We start from the raw sequence: 22,224 nt of genomic DNA, 5'->3' as shown, positions 1-22,224 counted from the left end.
CGAAAAAAAAGAACCAAAAAAAAAAAAAAAAAAAAAAAAGCAGACAGCAGAACGACCATTACCACTGAAAACCTGCCTTATACATGCATCAAACAAAGATCTGAGAAGTCCAGGTTATGGACCCATTTTCTAGGTCAGAAAGCTGAGGCTCTGGGCAACCAAGTGGCTACACAAGGTAGGACAAGGAATCAGACCGGCTCTCCAGCCAAACACCCTCCTCTTCTGCAGCAAACCACTGATGAGATTGAGAGACACAGAGATCCACTCACCATTTGTGGGCCAGATGTAGTCTGAGCAGCGGCACACCGTTGAGTCCCCTCTGTGCACTACGATGATGGGGACATAGGTTTCCCGGCCCTCCAACCACTCGTCAGTCACATCACATAATGGCTCCGTGATATCTATACAGTTCTCGACCTTCTTCAGGTCTTCAGCTTTGCTTTGGAGGGGAAAAGATTGGAGAAGGAAAGATGAGCATGTGTGTCATGTGATCCATTTCTTGTGCCTCACCCCTCACTCCTTTTATGATCGCTAAAAGAAATGGTTTGCAGGCCTTAGCCCAGATGGCCCACAATCACTTCATTCTAAAACTGAACACGTTATACTTCGCACACACCCCACCCCCTACTTCTAATCTCTTCTGGATGTTTTTCCCTTAAGGGTTCATCCCCAATTGTGACGTTATACTTTTATTGTTTAATGGATGGAATGAACGAACGAATGAATGAATGCATGCATGAATGAACGAACGAATGAATGAATACATGCATGGATGAATGAATGCATGAATGAATGCATGTATGATGAATGAATGAATGCATGTATGATGAATGAATGAATGCATGAATGAATGAATGAATGCATGAATGAATGAATGCATGTATAATGAATGAATGAATGCATGAATACATGCATGGATGAATGCATGAATGAATGAATGCATGAATGATGAATGAATGAATGCATGAATGAATGAACAAACGAACCCTGGGTTTGGGCTTTCTGGGCTTAGGCCCCAGACCTCCCTCCCACTCTAGGATAATTAGCAGAGCTTTCTCTGAGATGTGTCTCTGGCTAAAGGCCAGATAGTCTTGCATCTTAAGTCAGAACTGTGTTCATTTAGGGACATCAGGGACATCTGATTCACCAAACTTGGGGAGGTAAGCGAGTGTGTTGGCTAGTTCCAACTGTGAACAGGAGCTTGGGAAGAGAACCTAGGGTTGAAGAGTTATCTAGATGGAGCTCACCTGTGGGCATGGCTGCAGGTGACTATCTTGTTTGTTGACTGGGGTTGGAAGTCTCACCCTGCGGACAGCTGGCAGCAGTCCATAGATTGGACATCAGACTATGTGGATACGGAACGCTAGCCGGGTGATTTGCTTGGTGGGAGCAATCAGGGAGCCAGACATTTATCCTCCCTGCTCCAGACTGAGGTGATGTCTGAAATTCCTGCCTTGAGTTCCCTCAACAATAGACTGTGAACCATAATCCAAAGAAACCCCTTTCTTTCCCAAGTTCCTTTTGGCCAGAGTATTTTATCACAGCAACATAGATGAGATCAGAATGGGTAAGTTAATGATATGTGATCAACAGGCAGAGGAAAAGTAAGACTTAGCAGGAGAAAGGAAAAGATACAGGACACCCTTGCCCTCTCTTGGCCAGCCTAACGATCAGAGGTCCGACATATAATAGAAAGGGATGTTTTGGGGTTCAGGGCTTATAGACACAGTCTTTCCAAACAGCTACTGAGCAAAGCAAGGACTTGGGAGAGCCGCTGTTGTTTGCGGGCAGTGAAAGACCAAGATGGTCCACTAATTCCACACTTATACCTATAGCAATGCTGAGGTGGAGACAAAACTCTGGGCTAAATATTAGGCTTGTCAGTGGCCTGAGCTCATCAAGCAGGGCTTTCTGGAGTATATAACATGTCTAACTATCAATATGGTCAAGAGACCTGGAGCCTGATGAAAAGGAGGTCTTTTGAATGCTAGAGTGACCGAGGAGTGGGAGTCACTGTGCAAACTGCCGACTGCCAGGCTTTGGCTTTTAAACACAAGCCTTGTCCCTCCCAACCCCACCCCAATAGCTTTGGGTTACAGGAGAATTTAAATTAAGAACTAAGAAAGGATAGGTGTTCTGACTTTGGCCTTTTATGAACTGGAAAACAAAAAACAAAGAACGAAGCTGGAAAGATGGCTGACTTAGTAAAGTGGACCTGAGTTTGAACCCCACACAGAAAGAAGGCAGGGAAGCTTGCACTGTGACCCCAGCCTTGGAGGGCCAGACTATAGGGCTCGTGGGCCAGCTAACTTAGCAAAAGTCTCAAGCCCAGTGATCGAGAGTGTGTCAAAAAAATAAGGCAGAGAGTGTCACCAAGTGTCAACCTCTGGCCTCTGCACACTCACACATGATCCCTTACACATAGACATCCCTCCAAAATGTATAAATTAACTTTAAAAACTCTGGGATGGGAAATATGTTTATTGAGAGGAGAAATCATGTACTAGGAAGAGAGGTGGCCTCTTCAGTAAGAAAGAAAGAAGAGAAGCTCGTGCTGACTGACCTCATGATTGTGTACCAGAGTGTGTAGTTGGTTGGTGGGCTGGACTGGCTTTGTAATTCCCAGGATAAAATCAGTCGGAAATGTCGTAATATCAGGTTTATAGTGCAAGGTTCATCTGGATACTCTAAAAAGAACAGGAGGTAAAAAGAAGAAACGATGAGGTTTGGAACTCAGGATTACTCTCCCCTTAGGAGCTCAGATGAGCTCAGTCTCTTGGGCAAGCCCTTGTGAAAGCATTCTGGCATCTAGACCGTGCAGGAAGGAAATCTTCTGGACATGGGAAATGAAATAGTTCAGTTAATTAGTGACAACTTATTGTCAGGGCAGGAAAGCTAACAAACAGGAAGCCCGCACCCTGTAACCACTGGACAAAGGGCTTCTCCAATTGTCATCGACTGTTAGAGTTCAGGGAACCAAAATAATCAAGCTGGCTTTGGACCAGGGGTGCTCTTCTACTCTCCTGTTCCTTCTCTCTTCTCTGCAAACTGCTCTGCCACCCACCCCTCTCCCCCTCCCTCCCCCCTCCCTCCCCCCATTCTTCCCAGTGTCCTTCCTCTTCTCTCTCCTCTATCTTTCCCTTTTTCTCTCTCCCTCCCTCCCGAGTCTCTTCCCTCACTCCTTCCCCCCTCCCCCTCCATCCCTCCCCAGTCTCAAATCCACACTGCACTTTTATTCCCCTGGTCATACAAAGGAGAAAGAATTTCAGTTAGAGAAATTTATTTTCCTTTACCTGAAACCAGTATGTGGAAGATTAGACATGAAAGAGAAATTTGTCTCTTCATTCTTTTATTAATGAGACTAAAAGCTTTGGTTCCTCCTAGTGATCACTAGTGGTTTTCTGGGTTTTTTCTTTTCCCCTCTATGATAGTTTGTGACACAAATAATGAAAAACCCTCTGCTCTTCAGCCTAGAAAGGACTCCAATAAACTGGCCAGCGTATCTGGGGTCAGAAATCACACTTCCCCCTTTCCTCTCTGTTAGCCAGACACTTTGACTCTTACATCAAATTTAGTCAAGCTCAGAACAGTTCTTACCTTCAAAAGCAAACGATGAGTTAGACTGTAGGCTCACACACACTAGGAGGAAGCAAAACAGATTACAACAAGGTTTGTTCTGGGCCCGGACTATCAACATTACTCTAAGTGTAAGGCTCTTTGACATACACGTGCTACTTAATGTTGAGATTTTCTCGTGCTAACACAGATACTGCGGAGAACATGGGTGCTCTTGGCCGACACATGTGTGATCTGAAGGTGGCATTTGGGGCAGACGTAAAGTGAGACCTCTGGGACTTGACACAAAGAGCAAGGGTCGGATGGGTTGAGGGAGTGTCTGAGAAGCAGTTGTATAACACATTTCCTAGAGTATAAATAAGCATGCTGATAATTAATACATTTGAAGTAAAGATATCTAACAAGAACAGCAGGTGAGGGGTTGGGGATTTAGCTCGGTGGTAGAGCGCTTGCCTAGGAAACGCAAGGGCCTGGGTTCAGTCCCCAGCTCTGAAAAAAAGAACCAAAAAAAAAAAAAAAAAAAAAAAGAGGGTATTTGAGATTGGAATTAGTGAGTGCTGTCCCCTTGGAGTAGGTACGGGCAAGAGGGGTCATTTATTTCCCGATCTTGCAATGACTTACAGGGAGTGGGTGGGGCACATTATCCATGTATACCTACACTGAGACATTTGTCATACTCCTGAATCCCCTAAAGACAATGTATGGGAGAGATGACATTGTGGAATTAAAGCAGTTAAGAGGGAGGAGAAGAAAGGACATGAAAGAAATCCAACTGTAGAAAAGATGAGGGCTAAAAAGAAGGGAAATACATAAATTGAAGTTTAGGGATCGATTTTCAATTTAGTCTCCATGGGGAGAGATAAGGGACAGTCACCTTCTAAGCCCCACTGTGGGTGAGATTCAGGGTATGTGGAGCAGCCGCCCTTTGAATTATAAATGAGGTAGTCTCCGGAGTATGAGCTTAGTTTGTAGCATTCTGATTTAGCTAAAATTGAGGGGCAGACAGACGCCCATGGATGCCTGATGCTGGCCTCGCTGATCTGGGTCCTCCAGATATGGACATCGATTTGCTGCTCCACACCAGGGCTCTCTGTGATGACAGGGACACAGGCTTTCTCCTCTAACAACTGTGCTGAAAAAGCAGCACTTACCCACAAGATACAAGCTAAGGAGACCAACGGCAGAGCCGGTGCCCTTTGAAGGCATCCTGCTCAGTCTGTAAGTCCTGTTCTGCTCTCACACCTGAAAGAGATCAATATTGAGGCGATCAAAACTCAGAAGTACCCAATTAAATCACACTATATATGACGTACATATATATACTAGTGAGAGATGAGTAGGAATTAGCTGCAGATGTTGCCCCGTTGTAGCCCTGGATTGGTTACAATTGCGGTTAAACTTGCAGGAGCTTAGTGTGAGAGTGCACATCTGTCCTCTAAGCAGAGAGGCGGGGAAGGATCAGACGTTCAAGGTCATCCTCAGCTACATATCGAGTTAGAAGGAGGAGCCACTCTGTCTTTTAAAAAAGTTTTAAAAAGTAGCCAAATTCCTGGTTCCAGTCCTTCCTTATTCCTCAGGACTTTCTCAGCTCACCTTCTCTCGGCTGTGGTATCAATCCCTAGTTAAGAAGACTTTCTTTCTTTTTTTTTTTTTTTTTTTTTTTTTTTTTTTTTTTTAGCTTAAATGTTGAACAGGCAATAGGCATTTGGTTAACTTAATTATTAAATAATTAAATCTAAAAAAAGGCAACTATGTGTCTCTGTGTGGGAATGTGCATGTGTGCACTGCTGCCTGTGGGTGCCTAAGCGGTCGGAGGAATTATAATTACGGGGGATGCAGAGGTGGCTCAGTGGTTAAGAGCACTGACTGCTCTTCCAGAGGTCCTGAGTTCAATTCCCAGCAACCACATGGTGGCTCACAACCATCTGTAATGGAATCGGATGCACTCTTCTGATGTCTGAAAATGGCAGCAGTGTACCTCATATGCATAAAATAAATAATACTTAAAAAAAAAGTTGGAGTTGGGGATTTAGCTCAGTGGTAGAGCGCTTGCCTAGGAAGCGCAAGGCCCTGGGTTCGGTCCCCAGCTCTGAAAAAAAGAAAAAAAAAAGTCTTATGGATAATTACGGGCTACCCTGCATGGTGTGGAGAAGTGAACCCTCAGTGAGAGTAGCAGCCCTCAGCTGCTCAGCCGTCTCTCCATTATAGTTATGTGACATAGGCTACATAACCCAGGCTGGCTTGAACCTGAGAAAGCCTCCTGCCTCAGCTCCCCAAATGCTAGGACTACATACAGACACCACCGTTCTGGCCAAACGTATTTCTCGATTATTTTAGACAAGAGGTAGACTATATAGTCCTGCTCTACTGAACTCTTTCGCTGCCTAATAAATTTGAGAAGCCTTCCAACCAAAGAAAATCTTCTTGCTTTTTCACATAGCTGCACAGCATGACTGTGGACATGCAAACACTTGCGACATTACTGTAGCCACCTCTGACAAGGCCATGCCTTCCCGCCACGATGAATTAGAACTGCTTATACTGTGAACCAGATGACTCTCTCCTTTGAGTTGCTTCCGGTTGGGTATTTGGTTACAACAGGGGGAAAAGTAACTAAAATAGAAAGCTTGCAACAAGTGTAGCTTTTGCTGTTACAAACTTGACCGTGTGGTTCCTAAGCCTTAGGAATGGTTTTCAGGAGGAATGTGGAAGATTTTGGAGCCGTTAGTTATAGAAGCTTTTACGTGCCTATAAGGCGCCTAAAGCGTTAAAGACCAAAACAGCGTTCCCAGACATAGAGGCAGTAGACTGTCCTCTATAGCTTCAGAGAGGAACAACTCGATTAGGAAGTTGGCTAAAGGTCATTTGTGCTATCCTCGGGCAAAAGGATCTGCCTGTGTCCTGAGAATCTGAGCAGGCTGAGAGGGAAGTAAGGATTAATTTGTATGGTGAAGGACATTACAGATGTTAGAATACTAAAAAGAAACCAGGGACTTTGCACTAGGATCACAAGAAAAGCCATCTTGCAGGTAAGATGCCACCCATTGGGAATTCCAGGTGAACAATACATTTCATAGGAAAAGAGAGCAACCGACGAGGTAGAAGACAATGGTACCCCTCTCCCCCTAAGGAAAACCTCTGCCCAGAGCAGCAGTCGCTGTCCAGGGAGGCCAGGCTACGTCTCAAACGGACAGCAGAGTCTTGGTGTTCTGTGTGGTGCTGGCTTTGCAGGAGTGTGAGACACAAGAGCGAGTAGATTAAGGGATTCTTACACCAATGTTTCAGGAAGCTCCCGAAAGAATAGGCTGTGTAAAGCTGGGCAGGTAAAACCCACACTGCAATGGAGACCCTGGGTTACCAGAGATGTCAAAACGCAGGGTGTCCACCAAGGAAGCTGCAGGTGGCAAGTTGGGGCTGGTTCAAGGAGAAGGGCATCTATCTGCACCACAGCAGACCTAGAGAGGCAGGGCTATTCAAGACAGTTAGACCCCACATCATGTCACCAAGGGCCTTGGATGCCAGATATGCAACTGTAGGATTCTTTTTCTGTCAACTACTCATTCTCTCCCTATCGTTCTCTCTCCTTGTTTTGGCAGGGACTTTTTTTTTTTAAGTATGAGGGAAACTGGCCCTTCCTGATATACATCATTTTTTTTTCTTGTGCCTTCTCTGCCTGCCTTTGGATTGATTACTTGCATTTGGTGTGTGTGTGTGTGTGTGTGTGTGTGTGTGTGTGTGTGTGTGTGTGTGTGTGTGTTTTACTCTCCCATATGGAAGGTCCAGTTGTTTCTCCTTATCTGGGGATTCTGCGTTTAGAGGATTAGACCAGCTTTGTACAGGACTTCATATACAAACTAAAGAACTGTACCTGTATCACATTGGTTTAGGTGATTGTTTTCATTTTCATTAGTTCCTAAATGATACAATGTAACTGTTACACTACAATGTAATTGTGTTACACTAGGTATTGCATGCAATTGGGACATGATTTAAATAACAACCAGACAATACTGTGGCTGTCTTCAGACACACTAGAAGAGGGCATCGGATCCCAGCACAGGTGGATGTGAGCCACCATGTGGTTGCTGGGAATTGAACTCAGAACCTTTAGGAAGAGCAGTCAGTGCTCTTAATCGCTGAGCCATCTCTCCAGCCCCTACAACCAGACAATAAACTAGGCAACAATTCTTGTTTTCTTCAGAACAGCATCTCCTATATTCTGGCCTTGAACCTGCTCTGTAACAGAGAATGACCTTGAATTTTTGGTCCTCTCCCTCTACTTCATAAGAAGTCTGCCATCAAAACTGGTTTGATGAGGTGCTGGGGGTGCAACCCAAACCCACATATGACAGACAGGCATTCTACCACTTCAGACGCAATGCCAGCCCCGATCTTTACGTTTTTAATTTTTCGTCTTCTGAGACAAGATCTCGCCATGTAGATTGGGCTGGCCTTGAATTTGGAATGATCCTCTTGCTTACCTGAGCGCTGTGATGATAGCTGTACACCACCTTGCCCAGGGAGGCTGGGCTACCTGCAGATGTGACGACGACATGGATAAGGGGTTTGATATCCCAAGAGACTCTGGAACCAAGCCCCCAGGTTACCAAGGGTTTCTCAGCTTCTGGGGTTTGAGTTTTAGACCGTATTCCCCATTCCAAGGTGAGATGGGGATTTGTAAGTTTAAAGGAGCTTCAGCAGGCCTTACTTCTCTCTTACTGAAGTTTTAGAGGTCAAAGAGAGATTCTTTGCTCCCACCCCACCCACAAATAAAACCATACGAGAAGGAAATAATAAAGAAAGAGGACCAGGAAATGGCTGACTCAGCTTAAGCTACAAACAAATTCACTTTAAAATTCCCCTTGACTGCAAGGTGGCAGGTCTCATTCACGGAATCTTCTGGAGTGATTTAGGAGATTCCAGGTTAAAACTCACATTCCTTCTGCAGAGATAGCCAATCACCTTCTCCATAACTTATCTATCTCATAACCCTGCTTTCCCGAGGAAGCCTCTTCTGGGATAGCCTTGTGATGTGTGTCGTCAGCTCCCACCACAGCTCCATGGAAGACAGGCTGCATGGCTAGAAACCTGCCTGGACACAGGCACACCTGCCATGATGACACCTGAGATAACTCACTCACGTTCCAACGCCTGACCTGAACCCTGGGGCCTCCGCTTTCTTCTGATAGTGAGAGAACTTTGCACTCACGATGTATTTGCAGCAAGACTCACTTGCTTCAGTAGTGGGAACATGGACACACACACACACACACACACACACACACACACACACACACACACACACCACCCTATTATTCTCCTCTGGGCCAAGAATATTTCCTCCCCTTGCTTTGTTCTAGGCAAAATGAGGGTCCATTGCATATAAGACATCCTCGGAGTAAACTCTTTTTTTTTTTTTTTTTTTCTTTTTTCTTTTTTTCCCCGGAGCTGGGGACCGAACCCAGGGCCTTGCGCTCGCTAGGCAAGCACTCTACCACTGAGCTAAATCCCCAACCCCTCGGAGTAAACTCTTGTTTGTCGAGTCTAGTTTCCAGTTTTGGAGTCCTGCCTGAATTCTTAACAGAGACCCTTAAAAGTCTCCCTGACCCCAAACAGCTCTGCCTTCTTAAAACAGAGCTCTTACTGTCTCTGGAGTCAGGCCCTCTGAGTCCCAGGGCCTTGTCTATTGAAGGACCTACTTTCACATTCTCCTGTCTCAAAATTCCCAAGTCGTCTTTGCCTCTGGTTTGCTAGCACCTTCTGATGGGATGGTGGCACATCCTGGGCTCAAGACACCAGCTTATATTTGAGCTACTTTCTCTTCCCCCAGCAAGATTGGCTAACCAGGACTCAAGAGTGCTCTGGCTCCATGGGTACCAACTAGGTCACGTCAGCAGAACCTCATTGTGCCTCTAAAGCCCTTCTGGTGCAAGTGCTGGGAGGTCATGATTGGGCGCGTCAGCCCTGCATTGGACTGGAACCACTGGTTCTTTTATAATGGGAAACTTGCTGGAGTTGGGGTCTGGTTCACAAGTATGTAAGGCCCTCGAGCCCCAAGGCACTAGCAGATTGAAACAGAGATTTACAGATACTTAGACACAGACAGTATGCTACAGGATGGGCAGGTCCTTAGAAAAGGGAATGAGGGAGCGAATGGGGTAGGAGCCTTAGCAGGTCAGCCCTAAAGGTCAAGAGCCTCACATACCAGCGGGGATCAGCACAGCCCAACCCCCAAGATCTTCTTGGCAAGATCTTTTGACAAGGAAAATATCAAATGGCTACTGAAACAGTCACAAAGAGACCAAGCATTCTTCTTCAAACCTGGAAGATTTTTCCAGCAGATGTTAAGTTGCTACCCAGATCCAGATATTATTTCCAGCAGTAACTTAATCTTCCGGAACAAACCATTTTCAGGAGTCTAACAATGCCTTCTAAGGTTTGAGAAATACTGGAATGACAGGTTTTCACCTCTTTTGCTCTTTCATTTGTTTTGTGTGTATGTGTGGTGTGTGTGTGTGTGTGTGTGTGTGTGTATGTGTGGTGTGTGTGTGTAAGTGAGTGTGTATGTGTGAGTGTGTGTGGTGTGTGTGCATGTGTAGTGTGTGTGCCTCTGTGTGTGTGGTGTGCGTGTGTGTGTGAGTGTATGTGTGAGTGTGTGTGTGTGCATGTGTGGTGAGTGTGTGTGTGTGTAAGTGAGTATGTATGTGTGAGTGTGTGCGTGCATGTGTGGTGCGTGTGTGTGAGTGTATGTGAGTGAGTGTGTGTGTGTAAGTGAGTATGTATGTGTGAGTGTGTGTGTATGTGTGGTGTGTGTGTGTAAGTGGGTGTGCATGTGTAGTGTGTGTGCGTCTGTGTGTGTGGTGTGTGTGTATGTGTGTGTGTGAGTGAATGTGTGTGTGTATGTATGGTGTGAGTGTGTGTATGTGTGTAAATGAGTATGTATGTGTGAGTGTGTGTGGTGTGTGTGTATGTGTATGTGTGTAAGTGAGTATGTATGTGTGAGTGTGTGTGATGTGTGTGTGGATGTGTGTAAGTGAGTATGTATGTGTGAGTGTGTGTGAGTGCATGTGTGGTGTGTGTGCGTCTCTGTGTGTGTGTGTGCATGTGTGGTGTGTGAGTGTGTGTGTATGTGTGTAAGTGAGTATGTATGTGTGAGTGTGTGGTGTGTGTGTGTATGTGTATGTGTGTAAGTGAGTATGTATGTGTGAGTGTGTATGGTGTGTGTGTGTATGTGTGTAAGTGAGTATGTATGTGTGAGTGTGTGTGAGTGTGTGTGTGTGCATGTGTGGTGTGTGTGCGTCTCTGTGTGTGTGTGTGGGTGGGTGTGGGTGTGGGTGTGGGTGTGTGTGGTTGCGGTTTTGTTGTTGTTCAAGCTTTCGAGTTTGTTTATTCAGATGACCGGGCATGTGGAGGTCAGAGGTCGGTGTTAGGTGTCTTCATTCATCACCCTTCACCTTATTTATTTTTAGCAAAGCGACAAGGAATTTCACTTAAAGAGAAAGACACACTTCACAGGGGTGGCAGGCTCCTTGGGCTTCAGTGCCTAAGTGCACCCACCCCTTAGTTTTTGAGGCAGGGTCTCTTACTGAACCTGGAACCCACAGATTGGATGCACCGGGAATATCTTCCATTCCAGAGCTGGGATTGCAGGCGTGTGTTACCCCTGCCCAGCCTCTTTTATGGGGTTCTAAGGGATCGAACACATGACCTCCTGCTTGTATAGTGAGCTGTTTACCCACTGAGCCATCTCCCCAGCGTGAGTTTTTGCTTTCTGCCCTGAACGTTTTGACTGAGGACCACCTTGGTTTGTGTCAGTTTCCAGCCACAGACGTGATCCTGCACCCTCCTTCCCCTGTGCTTGGTTACAGGGCCCTGACCCTGGGCCCCATAAAGTCCTCATCTGGCTTCTAAGCCCCTAAGTTCCCGAGCCGGAATCTATTCTGCACCAAGATAAAGCTGCCCAACCTTGTCCTCTCAACTTGTTCAGGATAATTAGCTGCCTCTGGGATCTTATTTTCTAGTCATCCCCTCGGCCACAGCCCTCACCCCTGGCCTGTCATAGATGAGAAATCTGACCAACGACTTCCAACTTGAATGGCATGCTGGGCAGACAAAGCTCAGAATCACTGACTCTGGCCAAGTCTGGGGTCGGCTCGGATTTTTGTTGTTGTTTTTGGATTTGTTGATTTGTTTTTCCTCCTTAACCTTTTCTTCTCCCCAGAATCTTTTTCTTCTACTCATTCTTTTCCATGAACTGAAATCATTTACAATCTCTCGGGGCTGAGCATTCATGCCATCATTAATGACTTAATATCATTATTATTAATATTATTAATTATAATTAATTTTTTAGGCCACCCAGCCTGTCCCCACCCACCCACCGTTTTCATCTCAGGGATGTTTCTTTCGTCATGTTTTGGTGTGCATTTGTGCATTTTCTGTTGTACCTGGGGCTTTTGCTGCACAACAGAGTCCGATGATACTAAACACTTGGTTATAGTTTGTCTGCCTTCCCCGGGGGACCCTTCTAACTAATTTAATCTGTGTCTTTCCACTGCTTTGGGCTTAAAAACAAGGCTTTCTGCCGTTAGAATATTTTCATTTGGGGATGGAGAGATGGCTCAGCGGTGGAGAGGCCTTACTGCTCTTGCTAGAGGACCCAGGTTCTATTCCCAGCACCCACATGGTGGCTCACAACCATCTGTAGCTCCAGTTCTAGGGGCTCTGATGGTCTCCTGTGGCCATTACTGAACACTAACCATGCACACAGCGCAACACACACACACAGGCAAAACACTCGCACATAAATAAAATATATCTAAAATTTTAAAAATTAAATATATTTATTTATCCTGTCATCTTCTCTCCTGTATGTATACAGGACCAAACCTAGGAGGCCTCTCACACGCTAGTCAAGCACTCTACCAAGAGAGGGACAGCCTGACTTTCTTATTTTAAAGACTCCTAGTGTACTTCCCTGCCTCCCACTCCACAAAGCTGTATTTGGACAGTTTCCATGGCTGCTGCTTTGTGAGGAGAGTGAGGAGGAGCTCATTCTACAGTCTGGGGATGTGACACACAAGAACATGAGCACAGCTTGTGCCAACCCCTGGGCTTGCTTTCTCCACAGAGACTTTGGTATCTGGCATGCTGCTCGCTGCCCATGGGGGAGACGCAAGTGGAGTCAACCCTTTGTCTTGGATTGCTCCTCAGCGGCGGTGGCAGATACTTGGAGCACTGTCCCCTCTCAAGGGCCTCTGTTCACACAAAGGCACACTGCTCCTCTGAGAAAAAGAAAAGGGTACACTTGGCCATTTGCTTCTTTCCCGATGACTATTTTTTAAAAAAATGTTCAAGGCTTCTGTGGACCTGTAGAACAGTTTCTAATGCTCGGAGCACAGTTAAATTTTAAAAGGTGCCTTTTAAGAATCTTAGAATTAAAAATGAACGAACGAAGGCAAGGTTTAAAGCTATCCAGTCTGTAGACAGGCTTCTAGGCTAACTAGTGTGTGCATCTTCCTATTGGCTCCAGAAAAACAAAAACAAAAAACTTTCCAATGATTTCTACCCCTTCCTGCACCCCATCCCCACCGCAAGTCCTTATGTCTTGGTCTATGCACCCCGCGTTCTCTACCTCCCACTGGTCCTATGTCAGCCGACCTCCCCTCAGCAGGAGATGCTTGCCATTTGGAATTAGAAATTGCAAACTAGCTTAATTCTTTTTTGGTAGTTTGTTTCTTTGGAGATAGACTCTTACTATGTAGCCCCAGATGGCATGGGATAACCTGGGGTTATCCAGAGATAACCAGACTGGCCTTGAACTCACATAAATCCCTTTTTCTTGGGTACCTCAGTCCAGAGATTAGAGGCTTAATTCTTTGAGAATCCCCAAAGAATGAAATTCTAGTTTCATTCTTTGTGTGCACATGTGTGGGTTGGGTGTATGTTTGGGTGTGTGTCCTAATGCACAAATAAGCTAAGGCCAGACATAGACTCATCAGTCTTTCCTCTATAACTTCCTGGCTGTTCCAGGAGCTGGGGATTTGAACTCAGGTCCTCTCGTTTTCAGAACCAAGGCTCCTACTCATGGAGCCATCTCTCCAGCCCCAACTATATTTAAAGATATCTCAAGGAACAGGACAGTGGTCTTTGAATAGCCCTCGAGAGTTGGTGCCAGGAGCCTTACCCTCAGAATCAAGGGTCCTCAAGTCCTTTATAGAAGTCGCAGGGTATTTGCACAGAGCATACATCCTCTCACATAAAGTAATTCATCTCCATATTACTCAGAATACCCAGCTGTTAACACCGTGTCTCAGTCACTATTGTTGTGCAGAGACACCCTGTCCAAGACAAGTCTTATGTCAAAGGAAACATTTAATTGGGGTCTTGATTACACTTTCAGAGGTTTAGTCCATTACCATCGTGGCGGGAAGCATGGTGGACATGCGTGGTCTGGGGCAGAATCTGAGAACTACATCCTGATCCACAGGCAAGAGAATAGAGACTCTGGACCTAAGTGGGCTTTTGAAACCTCAAAGTCCAACCCCAGTGACCAAGTCCTCCTAACTTCTCTGACAGCTCATCAACTGGCGAGTAAGCCAATGGTGGTCTATCTCGTTCACATTCTTCTGTGTGGGGGATAAGGGCATAAAAACAGGCCATACACGATCAGTGCCTCAGGCTGCAGTCATGAACACACACACACACACACACACACACACACACACACACACACACACACACACACAGGCTCTGTCCCAACACACTTTTGACATTTCTGGAACCAGGAATGGCTCGTCTCACTTGGTGACACATTTTAAAGGACTTCTTAAAGTCAATGCATTTTGATACGGTGATAGGTTAGATAAAATATGAGGACCAGTAATCAGAGGCTGTATTTGTGTCGCTGACTTCTTCAACAGTGTGAATGTCTAGAGATGTAACAGGAAAATGAGTCCATGGAGGCTTTGTGCGGACAGGCAGGAGTAATAGAATATTCACTCAGGAATTTGAGAGTGGTCTTGTTTTGTTTTTTTTTTCTTTTCTTTGTTTGAGATAAGATCTCACCAAGCAGCACACACCTGCCTCTAACACACAATCCTTTTGCCTTAGTCTCTTGAGTTTTAAGTGAGATTCCTGGTCACGCTGTAGATATAGGTCTGTACATTTTAAGTCTGGTCTGGGGACGTACCTTGGCAGCTACGGCAGCTGAGTGCAATCTAGTATGGTTCCACCACCACCACCACCAACAACAACAAAAAATAGTTTCACTTCTAAAACAATACCTCTTAGGCTATGGTCTTCCTAGATTTATTTTGGCCACGTTGTTGATTAACTCAAACCAAACCTCAGAGAGATCTTTTGACATTAACTAATTAATTAAAACGTTCGGCCCCGAGAATCCCCCAGGAAATCCAAGTCAGGACTTTCAAGAATACGAGGAAAGAGCTCTATTGCTAACTTACATCTTCAGCTCCCTTTTAATGTTTAAATAAATATGGGGTGTGGGGGGGACTTTAGAATGAAGAGTCACGTCCGGGTTTTTCTTTTAATGACTTAAATTTGAAAAAAACCACCTTTGAACAGCAGCCACTTCCTGAGCCAAACTGATGAACCTCGTTAGAGATGCCCAACTCGTTAGTGTGTTGATGAATTCAATTATTTCAGTGAAGCCATATGTGGTGTGAGCTCTGTTACCTCATTACTGTCCTAAGGCTGCACAGAAGGACTGACAGGCGAGGGACAGGGGACAGTGGGGCAGACTCGGTCTCTGGTCCCAACCTCAGCACTTTTCTTAGACGACACTTAGCTATTTTCTAAGCTCTCTTGTTTAACAAAACAGGGACATCAAACAAACATTAAAACACAAAAGTCCATAGGTTGTCAAAGTTTTCCAATAAAGCCATGCTAACTAAATACATGGGTCGATGAGGCCAACAGTTCATCTCATGCAACTATTGACTTGCTTGGAATAGAAATGCAAGTTACCAATAAACCCAGTGCCTTTCCAGTGTCCCATCCCTGCCCACCTTCTGTGGGTCACGACTCCTAGTGACTGACTTCCCACTCTCTCAGGGGTGCATCAATCGAGATGTAGGACACTCCAGCGCCTGCTACCCTTCAGTGACCTCGTAGGGGCGTGAACAAATGATCCTGGGATGTTTCAGGGCGCGGGGGGGGGGGGGGGGCGGGTAGGGGGAGAGAGAGAGAGAGAGGGAGAGAGAGAGAGAAGAGGGAGAGAGAGAGAGAGAGAGAGAGAGAGAGAGAGAGAGAGAGAGAGAGAGAGAGGTGTGTCGGGATGCAGAACAGGACCCAGAAACTGGAGATGATAACCAACTTGGCAAGGCTATCTTAAGGAACGTGGACCCTCTAGGATCTGGTGGTGGCTAGTGCTGAGATGTTCCATGTACCCTTGGTACCGCGACGGTGGGGTGAAGGCAGAGGAGCCCACATAAACACAAAGTTCACCGCAGGGAGCGATGAAAAGAAGCAGCCCATGCAGGGGCCACAGACGCAGCCCGTGGGGCGCGGGGTCACATTAGCCAGAGTCCCCAGAACCTCCAGGGAAGAAAGGCAGGAAGAGGCGGAGTCCCGAAGAGGAGAAATGAAAAGGGGATTCTGGGAACTGGCAGCGGGGTGGCGGTTCTGCCCTACTGTCCACGACACCCACTCACGTTCCTGTGGTCCCCGTAGTACAGTACCTGAACGGCCGGGCCTCTAGGATCCCCCTCTGGGATGTCCTGGGGCGACCGCCGAGCTGCTCTGGGCACCAGGCGCAGCTGTGCACGGCTGGTGAGTAAGCGGGAGCCGCCCCAGGCCGAAGGCGGGAGAGACGGCGGGGTGGTGGCCAGCGCTCCCCTACCCGAGGGGTCTCCACTCGCCACTAGGTTTCCCCTGTTCTGGGCTTGACCACGCAGGCGCCAGGAGGCCAAGGGTTCCCAGCCCCGCGGCCCGCCGCGGACTGAGAAGGAGGCTGGAGGCGGGACCAGGGGCGGAGCGAGCCCGGGAGCAGGCGACAAAAGGACATTTTCACGCCCATTACCTCCCCACCCACTTCAAGTACAGTTCTGGGAGCCAGAGATTGGGGAGCCCTTTAGTTTATCGCGACCTCTTCGGGGGACTAGGTAGTGCCTGAGCCCTAGAAATAACTGGATACGAATGGGTTGGATGCCAAGCATGGTGATGCCGGTGTGTACTCCCGTCTTCCAGGAAGGCCAAGGCAGGATGATCTCGAATTCAATGCCTATCTGGGATACAGAGCAAAATCAAGGCCAGCCTGAGCAATATAGGGGCACCCTGACTCAAAATACAAAGGAGGAGGGAGCTGGATGTAACTGAGTGTCAGAACACTTGCCAATCATGGGCTAGACCCTTGGTCCAGTCAATTGCGTTCTCCCCGCCACCCCGCCCGGGTCTTCCCCCTCCACTCCCCCTCTCTGGTCCAGTATGTACTTGTTTTTTAAGCTTCTCTGATTATAACTTTCTACTCAGGACACAAGCAAAACTATGAGCGCCACAACTCACTGCCTGCTTCTTCTTGGCTTAATCTTCAGCACCCTACCTCCAGACCAAACTATTTTAGAGTGAAGAGAAACAATCCTTCCCTACCTACTTCCGTACTGACATCCTTTGTCTTCCAAAATGGAATGCGAGGGAGCTTTCAGCAGCGTATGCATGGTCTGAATATGAGCCTTGCCAAGGTGGAAACGCTAACGGAAGTCTGTAAGAGGAGGTGCGGCAAAGTCTATTGTGAGCCTGGAATCCCACTTTCAGATCTCTGACGGAAGAGAAGGGGAGGGTAGTTCACAGTTTTTGTGAAGGGATTTTTTTTCCCCATAAAAACGCGTCCCCCACAAAGGCAAGAGATCTCTTTGTGTATCCATCTGGCCTGGAACTTGCGATCTCCTATCACACCCACCAAATGCTGGAATGGTGATTCAGAGCCACCCTGCTCAGTTTAAGAGAGCATCGACATCCACCAGGACTCACAGTTGCTGAGCCCCTCTTCCTGGGCTGATGATGGTGAAGAGGCCTCCGCCTCTTAGGTCACCCTGGCAGAATTCCTACCAGTCCCATAGATTTGAAAGGCTCTTACCTGGGATACTGGTTCTCTATAGAAGACGTTCTGTATTGAAATCTTTGCAGCCACAGTTTCAAAGAAGTTGTAGAAATAGCTCGGGCAAGTGGGGTAACGATGATACAGAACTGTGTCCTGTGTGCCCCCTTCTATATAAACATGCACATTAAAAATAGACATACTGAAGAACGTGTGGGGGACAGGAGATTCTTATATATGAGTACACTGTAGCTGTCTTCAGACACACCAGAAGAGGGCATCGGATCCCATTACAGATGGTTGTGAGCCACCATGTGGTTGCTGGGATTTGAACTCAGGACCTCTGGAAGAGCAGTCAGTGCTCTTAAACGCTGAGCCATCTCTCTAGCCCCAGGACAGGAGATTCTTATGCTCAGCAACATAAACCAAACATATGTGGAATGTAGACTTAAATATACATGCAAATGTACATATAGGCAATGAAAGTAGACAGAAAACCTGAAAGTACAGGATGAGGTCCAAGAGGGGAGGTAGAACCAGAGAGCGAATCAGCCATTCAAGTCATGAGAGCAGAATCCAGGGGCGCAGTACTTGGGAGGAAGAAGGGAACAGCAAGAGGGGAGGGGTGACCAGGGAGGAATGAGAGCACAGAAATAAGTATAATGGGGCACACGCACACACACACACACACACACACACACACACACATCACAACACACGCACACACACACCACAACACATGCACACACACAACATACATACAAACACAACACACATACAACACACACACAACATATACACACACACAACACACACACACATGCACACACACACACACACACAATTGTTGAAATTTCCATTTATGCCCTTGTGGAAGAATTATTGTCCTGATCATTAAAAGCAAAACCCCTCAAAACTCAAAATGTTAATATGATTAATTGCATTTGAGCATTCAGTCTCACTTTTAAGTCAAACAGATCAATTACATCCGGAAGCCTAGTAAACGCACCACACAAGTGCAGTCACGAGGTCTTTGACACAGTGACAGCTCTCTAGAAGGAAGACAGTCTTTACAACCAACGGCACTACTACAGTTTGAATGATGTATCCCAGGGTGCATGGGTTAAAGATTTGGCTCTCATGGTGGTTCTCTTGGAAAGCCATGGGGCCTTTAAGAAGCAGAGCCTGCTGAGAGACCCTGGCCATTAGTGTGCTCTTGAAGGGGATTGTGGGAGTCTGACCTCTTCCTTTTTCCTCTCTCACTTCCTTGTGCTCCCTGCTTTGATTCATTGTTTTAATATGGACACTCAAGACAATGGAGATAGTTAATCATGGGTCCAAACTTTAAAAGCCGTGTAAGCCTAAATAAACCTTTTCTCTTGTTATACTGATTACCTTGGGTATTTGTTACAGTAGCAGAAAGCTGTTTGATACAAACTCAATATGCAAAAGGGTGAAGCTAGATACAGAGTTTTACACTTTTCTCAAAAACTAACTCAAAAGTAGACCCTAGCACTCAACATAAAACACAAACCTTGAGGAGTTGTACTAGGTAACATCATTGAAAATCCCAATGACTTTGGGTTGGGTGAAGTCTTGTTAGATGCACCAAAAACTATGATCTTTGTAAGAAAAAAAATGGACTTTAAGGTTTAAAACATCTGCTTAAAATGTTTTAAGATTTATTTGCTTTATTTTATAAGTGTGAGTATTTTTGCCTGCCTGCATGCATGTACGTGCACCACCTGTGTGGAATAACAACAGAAATCAGAAGAGAGCATCAGATCCCATAGAACTGCAGTTAGGCAGGGTTATGAGCCACCATGTGGGTTCTAGGAACTTAATCCAGGTCCTCTGCAAGAGCAATGCGTGCTCTTATCCAAGTGCTTGCTTTCTTTAACACACTTGGGTGAATACTTGGGAGCATATTTGAAAGATCACATGGTATGATATAGTCAGTTGTAAAGGAAACTACCAAGTTATTTCCTAAAGTGGCTGTGTTATTTTGTATTCCCACCAGCAAAGAATGAAAGTTCCTGCTGTCCTCCATCCTTGCCAGCACTTGTTATCTGTGTTAGCTTTTAGCCACTGTTATGTGACAGTTTTCTCCTAGAATGAAACTTTGTATCCTTCAGGAAGTCCCTTAAGACAGAAAGCAAATAATTCAACACAGTTTCAGGAAGTCCCTGAAACTGACAAGATTCACTAGGCTCCTCTACAGTAAACTGTTGAGACTGTTGAGAATTGCTCTCAGGAAAGCCAAACTGCAAAGAAACTCCAAGTCCAGTGTGGCAGCTTGGAAATAGCAGTAACCAGTCAAGCTGCTTGAAAGAGGCTCAGCTGAACCACCTAGGAAGGATACCCTCCAACGTGCCTATAGGCTGTGCGGTGTGCTCCAGGTTCCCAGCGTTTGTGAGTTCTCTTCATTCATACTGAGGTGGGCTTTGGTGTTGTGTTTGAGTCACTTCTGCTCCTATAAGTAACCCCTTGCCCATGTTCCTGTAAATAATCTCAATAAAACTTATTGGCTTACCAAAGTGGACTTTGGTGGTATTTATATCCTTATATCTGCCATGGGCTCTCTATCTGGGGTGGGTAGTATATGTGTTGCATCTCCCAAGGAAAACTCTATCACACCACAACAACTCTAGAAGATGTGTTTTGAAGATGACATGTTGTTGGGAATGATCATAGTCTATCAAGAATGATCCTAGAGAGACAGGCAAGACTGAAGTGACTGGGGCAGGCAAAGTAGAGTCCAGGAACACAGAGAAGGGTTGTCTCTCTGGAGAAGCAGGGTTTGCAATAGAGGAAATGAAGGTGGACGGTATGTATATTTGGAGGAAGAAGGCCAGAGAGTCCCTAGTGACAGCTTCTGCTTTTCTCAGGAAGTGTGTGGCGGTGGTCTCTTGCAGAGAAGGAGGCCTGTAATAAGAGCCATGAAAGAGATTTATGGAGAAAGAACATTCTAGATATGGGATGCATGTGTGTGACAGAGGTTTCACGGAAGGGAAGTCAGTAAAATTCTCTGAACTGCAGCAGTGTGGGTCTGGGCTTCCTGTCCATAAAACCTCATTCACAGCACTTCCTATTCATCCAGGGAAGTGGAGAGAGACACAAACAACTTGTCTGGAGAACTGGGTCTAGTCCTGAGGCTAGCTGTGAACACACCTGAGTCAAAGTTATATTTCGGGACCGTAGCATTCTCTTGGCAGGTCCTGGCCGGCATTCCAGATGCTTGAGACCCTGGTGGGCTGTGAACTTCCCTCAAACCTGCACGTGTGAGGTGGGTGACGGCCAGTTCCTCAGTCTCTAGACTTAGAATCCCAAGCCCCACTTGACCACCTGCAGCCTCAACCTGGCAGATGCAAGAAGTGGAGCAGACGTTATGGGAGATCTTCTGCTCACAGGGTGTTGAGGTTGTGGTGAGCAAAGCTCTCTGCCTTGCCTGACTGAGCAAGAGGAAACTGCCACCAGCGTCCCAACCTCAACCTAAGATCTCTGCTACCGTGCACATGACCTTTCACTACCTCAGAGTCTTCAAATGACTCATTTCCTTTTTTCAGTCAGTACCACTCTCTGGGGCTCTGTGCCCTCACCTGCCAGCCATATTTTCATGGGACCAGGACTCTTGTAGCAGAGCAGGTCAATCTATGAGCCTATGGTGTTGCCCTCATGATTAGAGGTTTTATCTAAACAGTGTCTTCTGCAGGAGAGCTGTGGCTCAGTTTCCCCTAGGAGGTGCTCTCTCCTCTTTTCCTCTATTCTGCTATACCCCCACCGTTCTACATACTACTCCAAATTCTTTTATAATTACCTACTTATCTGTGTCTGTTCGTGTGCATATGAGTGCACACATGTATACATGTATGTGAATGTGTGAATAGAGGTCAGAGGACAACCCTGGGCATCACCTTCTGCCATCCTTTGGATACAGACTTTGTGACAGGGTCTCTCTTATTGGCCTAGAAGTCACCAACTAGGCATGAAGGGCTGGGCAGCCAGCTGCAGGAACCCTCCTGTCTCTGCCTCCCTCGTGCTGGGATTGAAGTATGTGTCACAGAGCCCCAGAGAAGGCTACTGGACTGACAGGGCCTTAGAAGAGTATTCTAAATTCTAAAGAGAGATGTTATGATGCTCAGGGAGATTCCAGTTCCTCACACCCAGGATGACCCGGCCGTGTTGGTGGCAGCCTGTGGGGGGCCAAGAAGCAGAGAGCTTGACTGGAAGTAGGGCTGAACTCTGACCATCAAGGCCCATCCCTCAGGGCCTGGGAGGGTGAATTCTGGTCTCTGCACTTGTATGGCGAATGCTTTATCCGTTGTATCCTCTCCCCAGTCTCCTCGCTGAATATTTAAATAGAAGCTTGGTTGGGTTTGTGGTTGCAGAACCTGTAGAAGCAGGCTTTGGGGAATCCCTATGTGGTGGTTTGAACATACTTGGCCCAGCGAGTGGGGCACTATTTGTAGGTATGGCCTTTATGGAGTAGGTCTGGCCTTTTTGGAGTAGGTGTGGCCTTGTTGGGATAGGTGTACCACTATGTGGAGTGGGGTGGGCAGTAAGATCCTTCTCCTAACCACATGGAAGCCAGT

At 46.4% G+C, this 22,224-nt stretch overlaps 1 protein-coding gene and 3 long non-coding RNA genes across 8 annotated transcripts in view; 3 read left to right on the top strand and 1 right to left on the bottom strand.

Moving 5' to 3' along the window:
* Positions 1 to 16,539, bottom strand: part of Ifnar2 (interferon alpha and beta receptor subunit 2) — a 32,289-nt gene extending 15,750 nt beyond the window's left edge. For both annotated transcript variants that reach the window (NM_001426990.2, NM_001426991.1), the window contains 5 exon segments: positions 270 to 439; positions 2,564 to 2,687; positions 3,598 to 3,639; positions 4,728 to 4,818; positions 16,278 to 16,539. In NM_001426990.2, the coding sequence (NP_001413919.1) occupies positions 270 to 439; positions 2,564 to 2,687; positions 3,598 to 3,639; positions 4,728 to 4,782 (391 nt within the window). In that variant the 5' untranslated portion in view covers positions 4,783 to 4,818; positions 16,278 to 16,539.
* The window catches only part of LOC120095616 (uncharacterized), a 177,461-nt gene that overhangs the window by 73,041 nt on the left and 82,196 nt on the right, over positions 1 to 22,224 (top strand). The gene's annotated exons all lie outside the window — the stretch shown is intronic.
* The window catches only part of LOC148002525 (uncharacterized), a 70,922-nt gene that overhangs the window by 31,934 nt on the left and 16,764 nt on the right, over positions 1 to 22,224 (top strand). The window lies entirely within an intron of this gene.
* On the top strand, positions 16,190 to 20,169 carry LOC120095615 (uncharacterized). Its single transcript, XR_015633291.1, has 2 exons — positions 16,190 to 16,368; positions 17,068 to 20,169. It is a non-coding gene; the product is annotated as an uncharacterized LOC120095615 (long non-coding RNA).

The sequence above is a fragment of the Rattus norvegicus genome, chromosome 11 (genome assembly GCF_021556685.1).
Source record: "Rattus norvegicus strain SHRSP/BbbUtx chromosome 11, alternate assembly SHRSP_T2T, whole genome shotgun sequence".
In the NCBI taxonomy this organism is placed as follows: Eukaryota; Metazoa; Chordata; class Mammalia; order Rodentia; family Muridae; genus Rattus; species Rattus norvegicus.
Note: the sequence above shows the minus strand (reverse complement) of the source record. Positions and strands in the feature narration are given on the sequence as shown.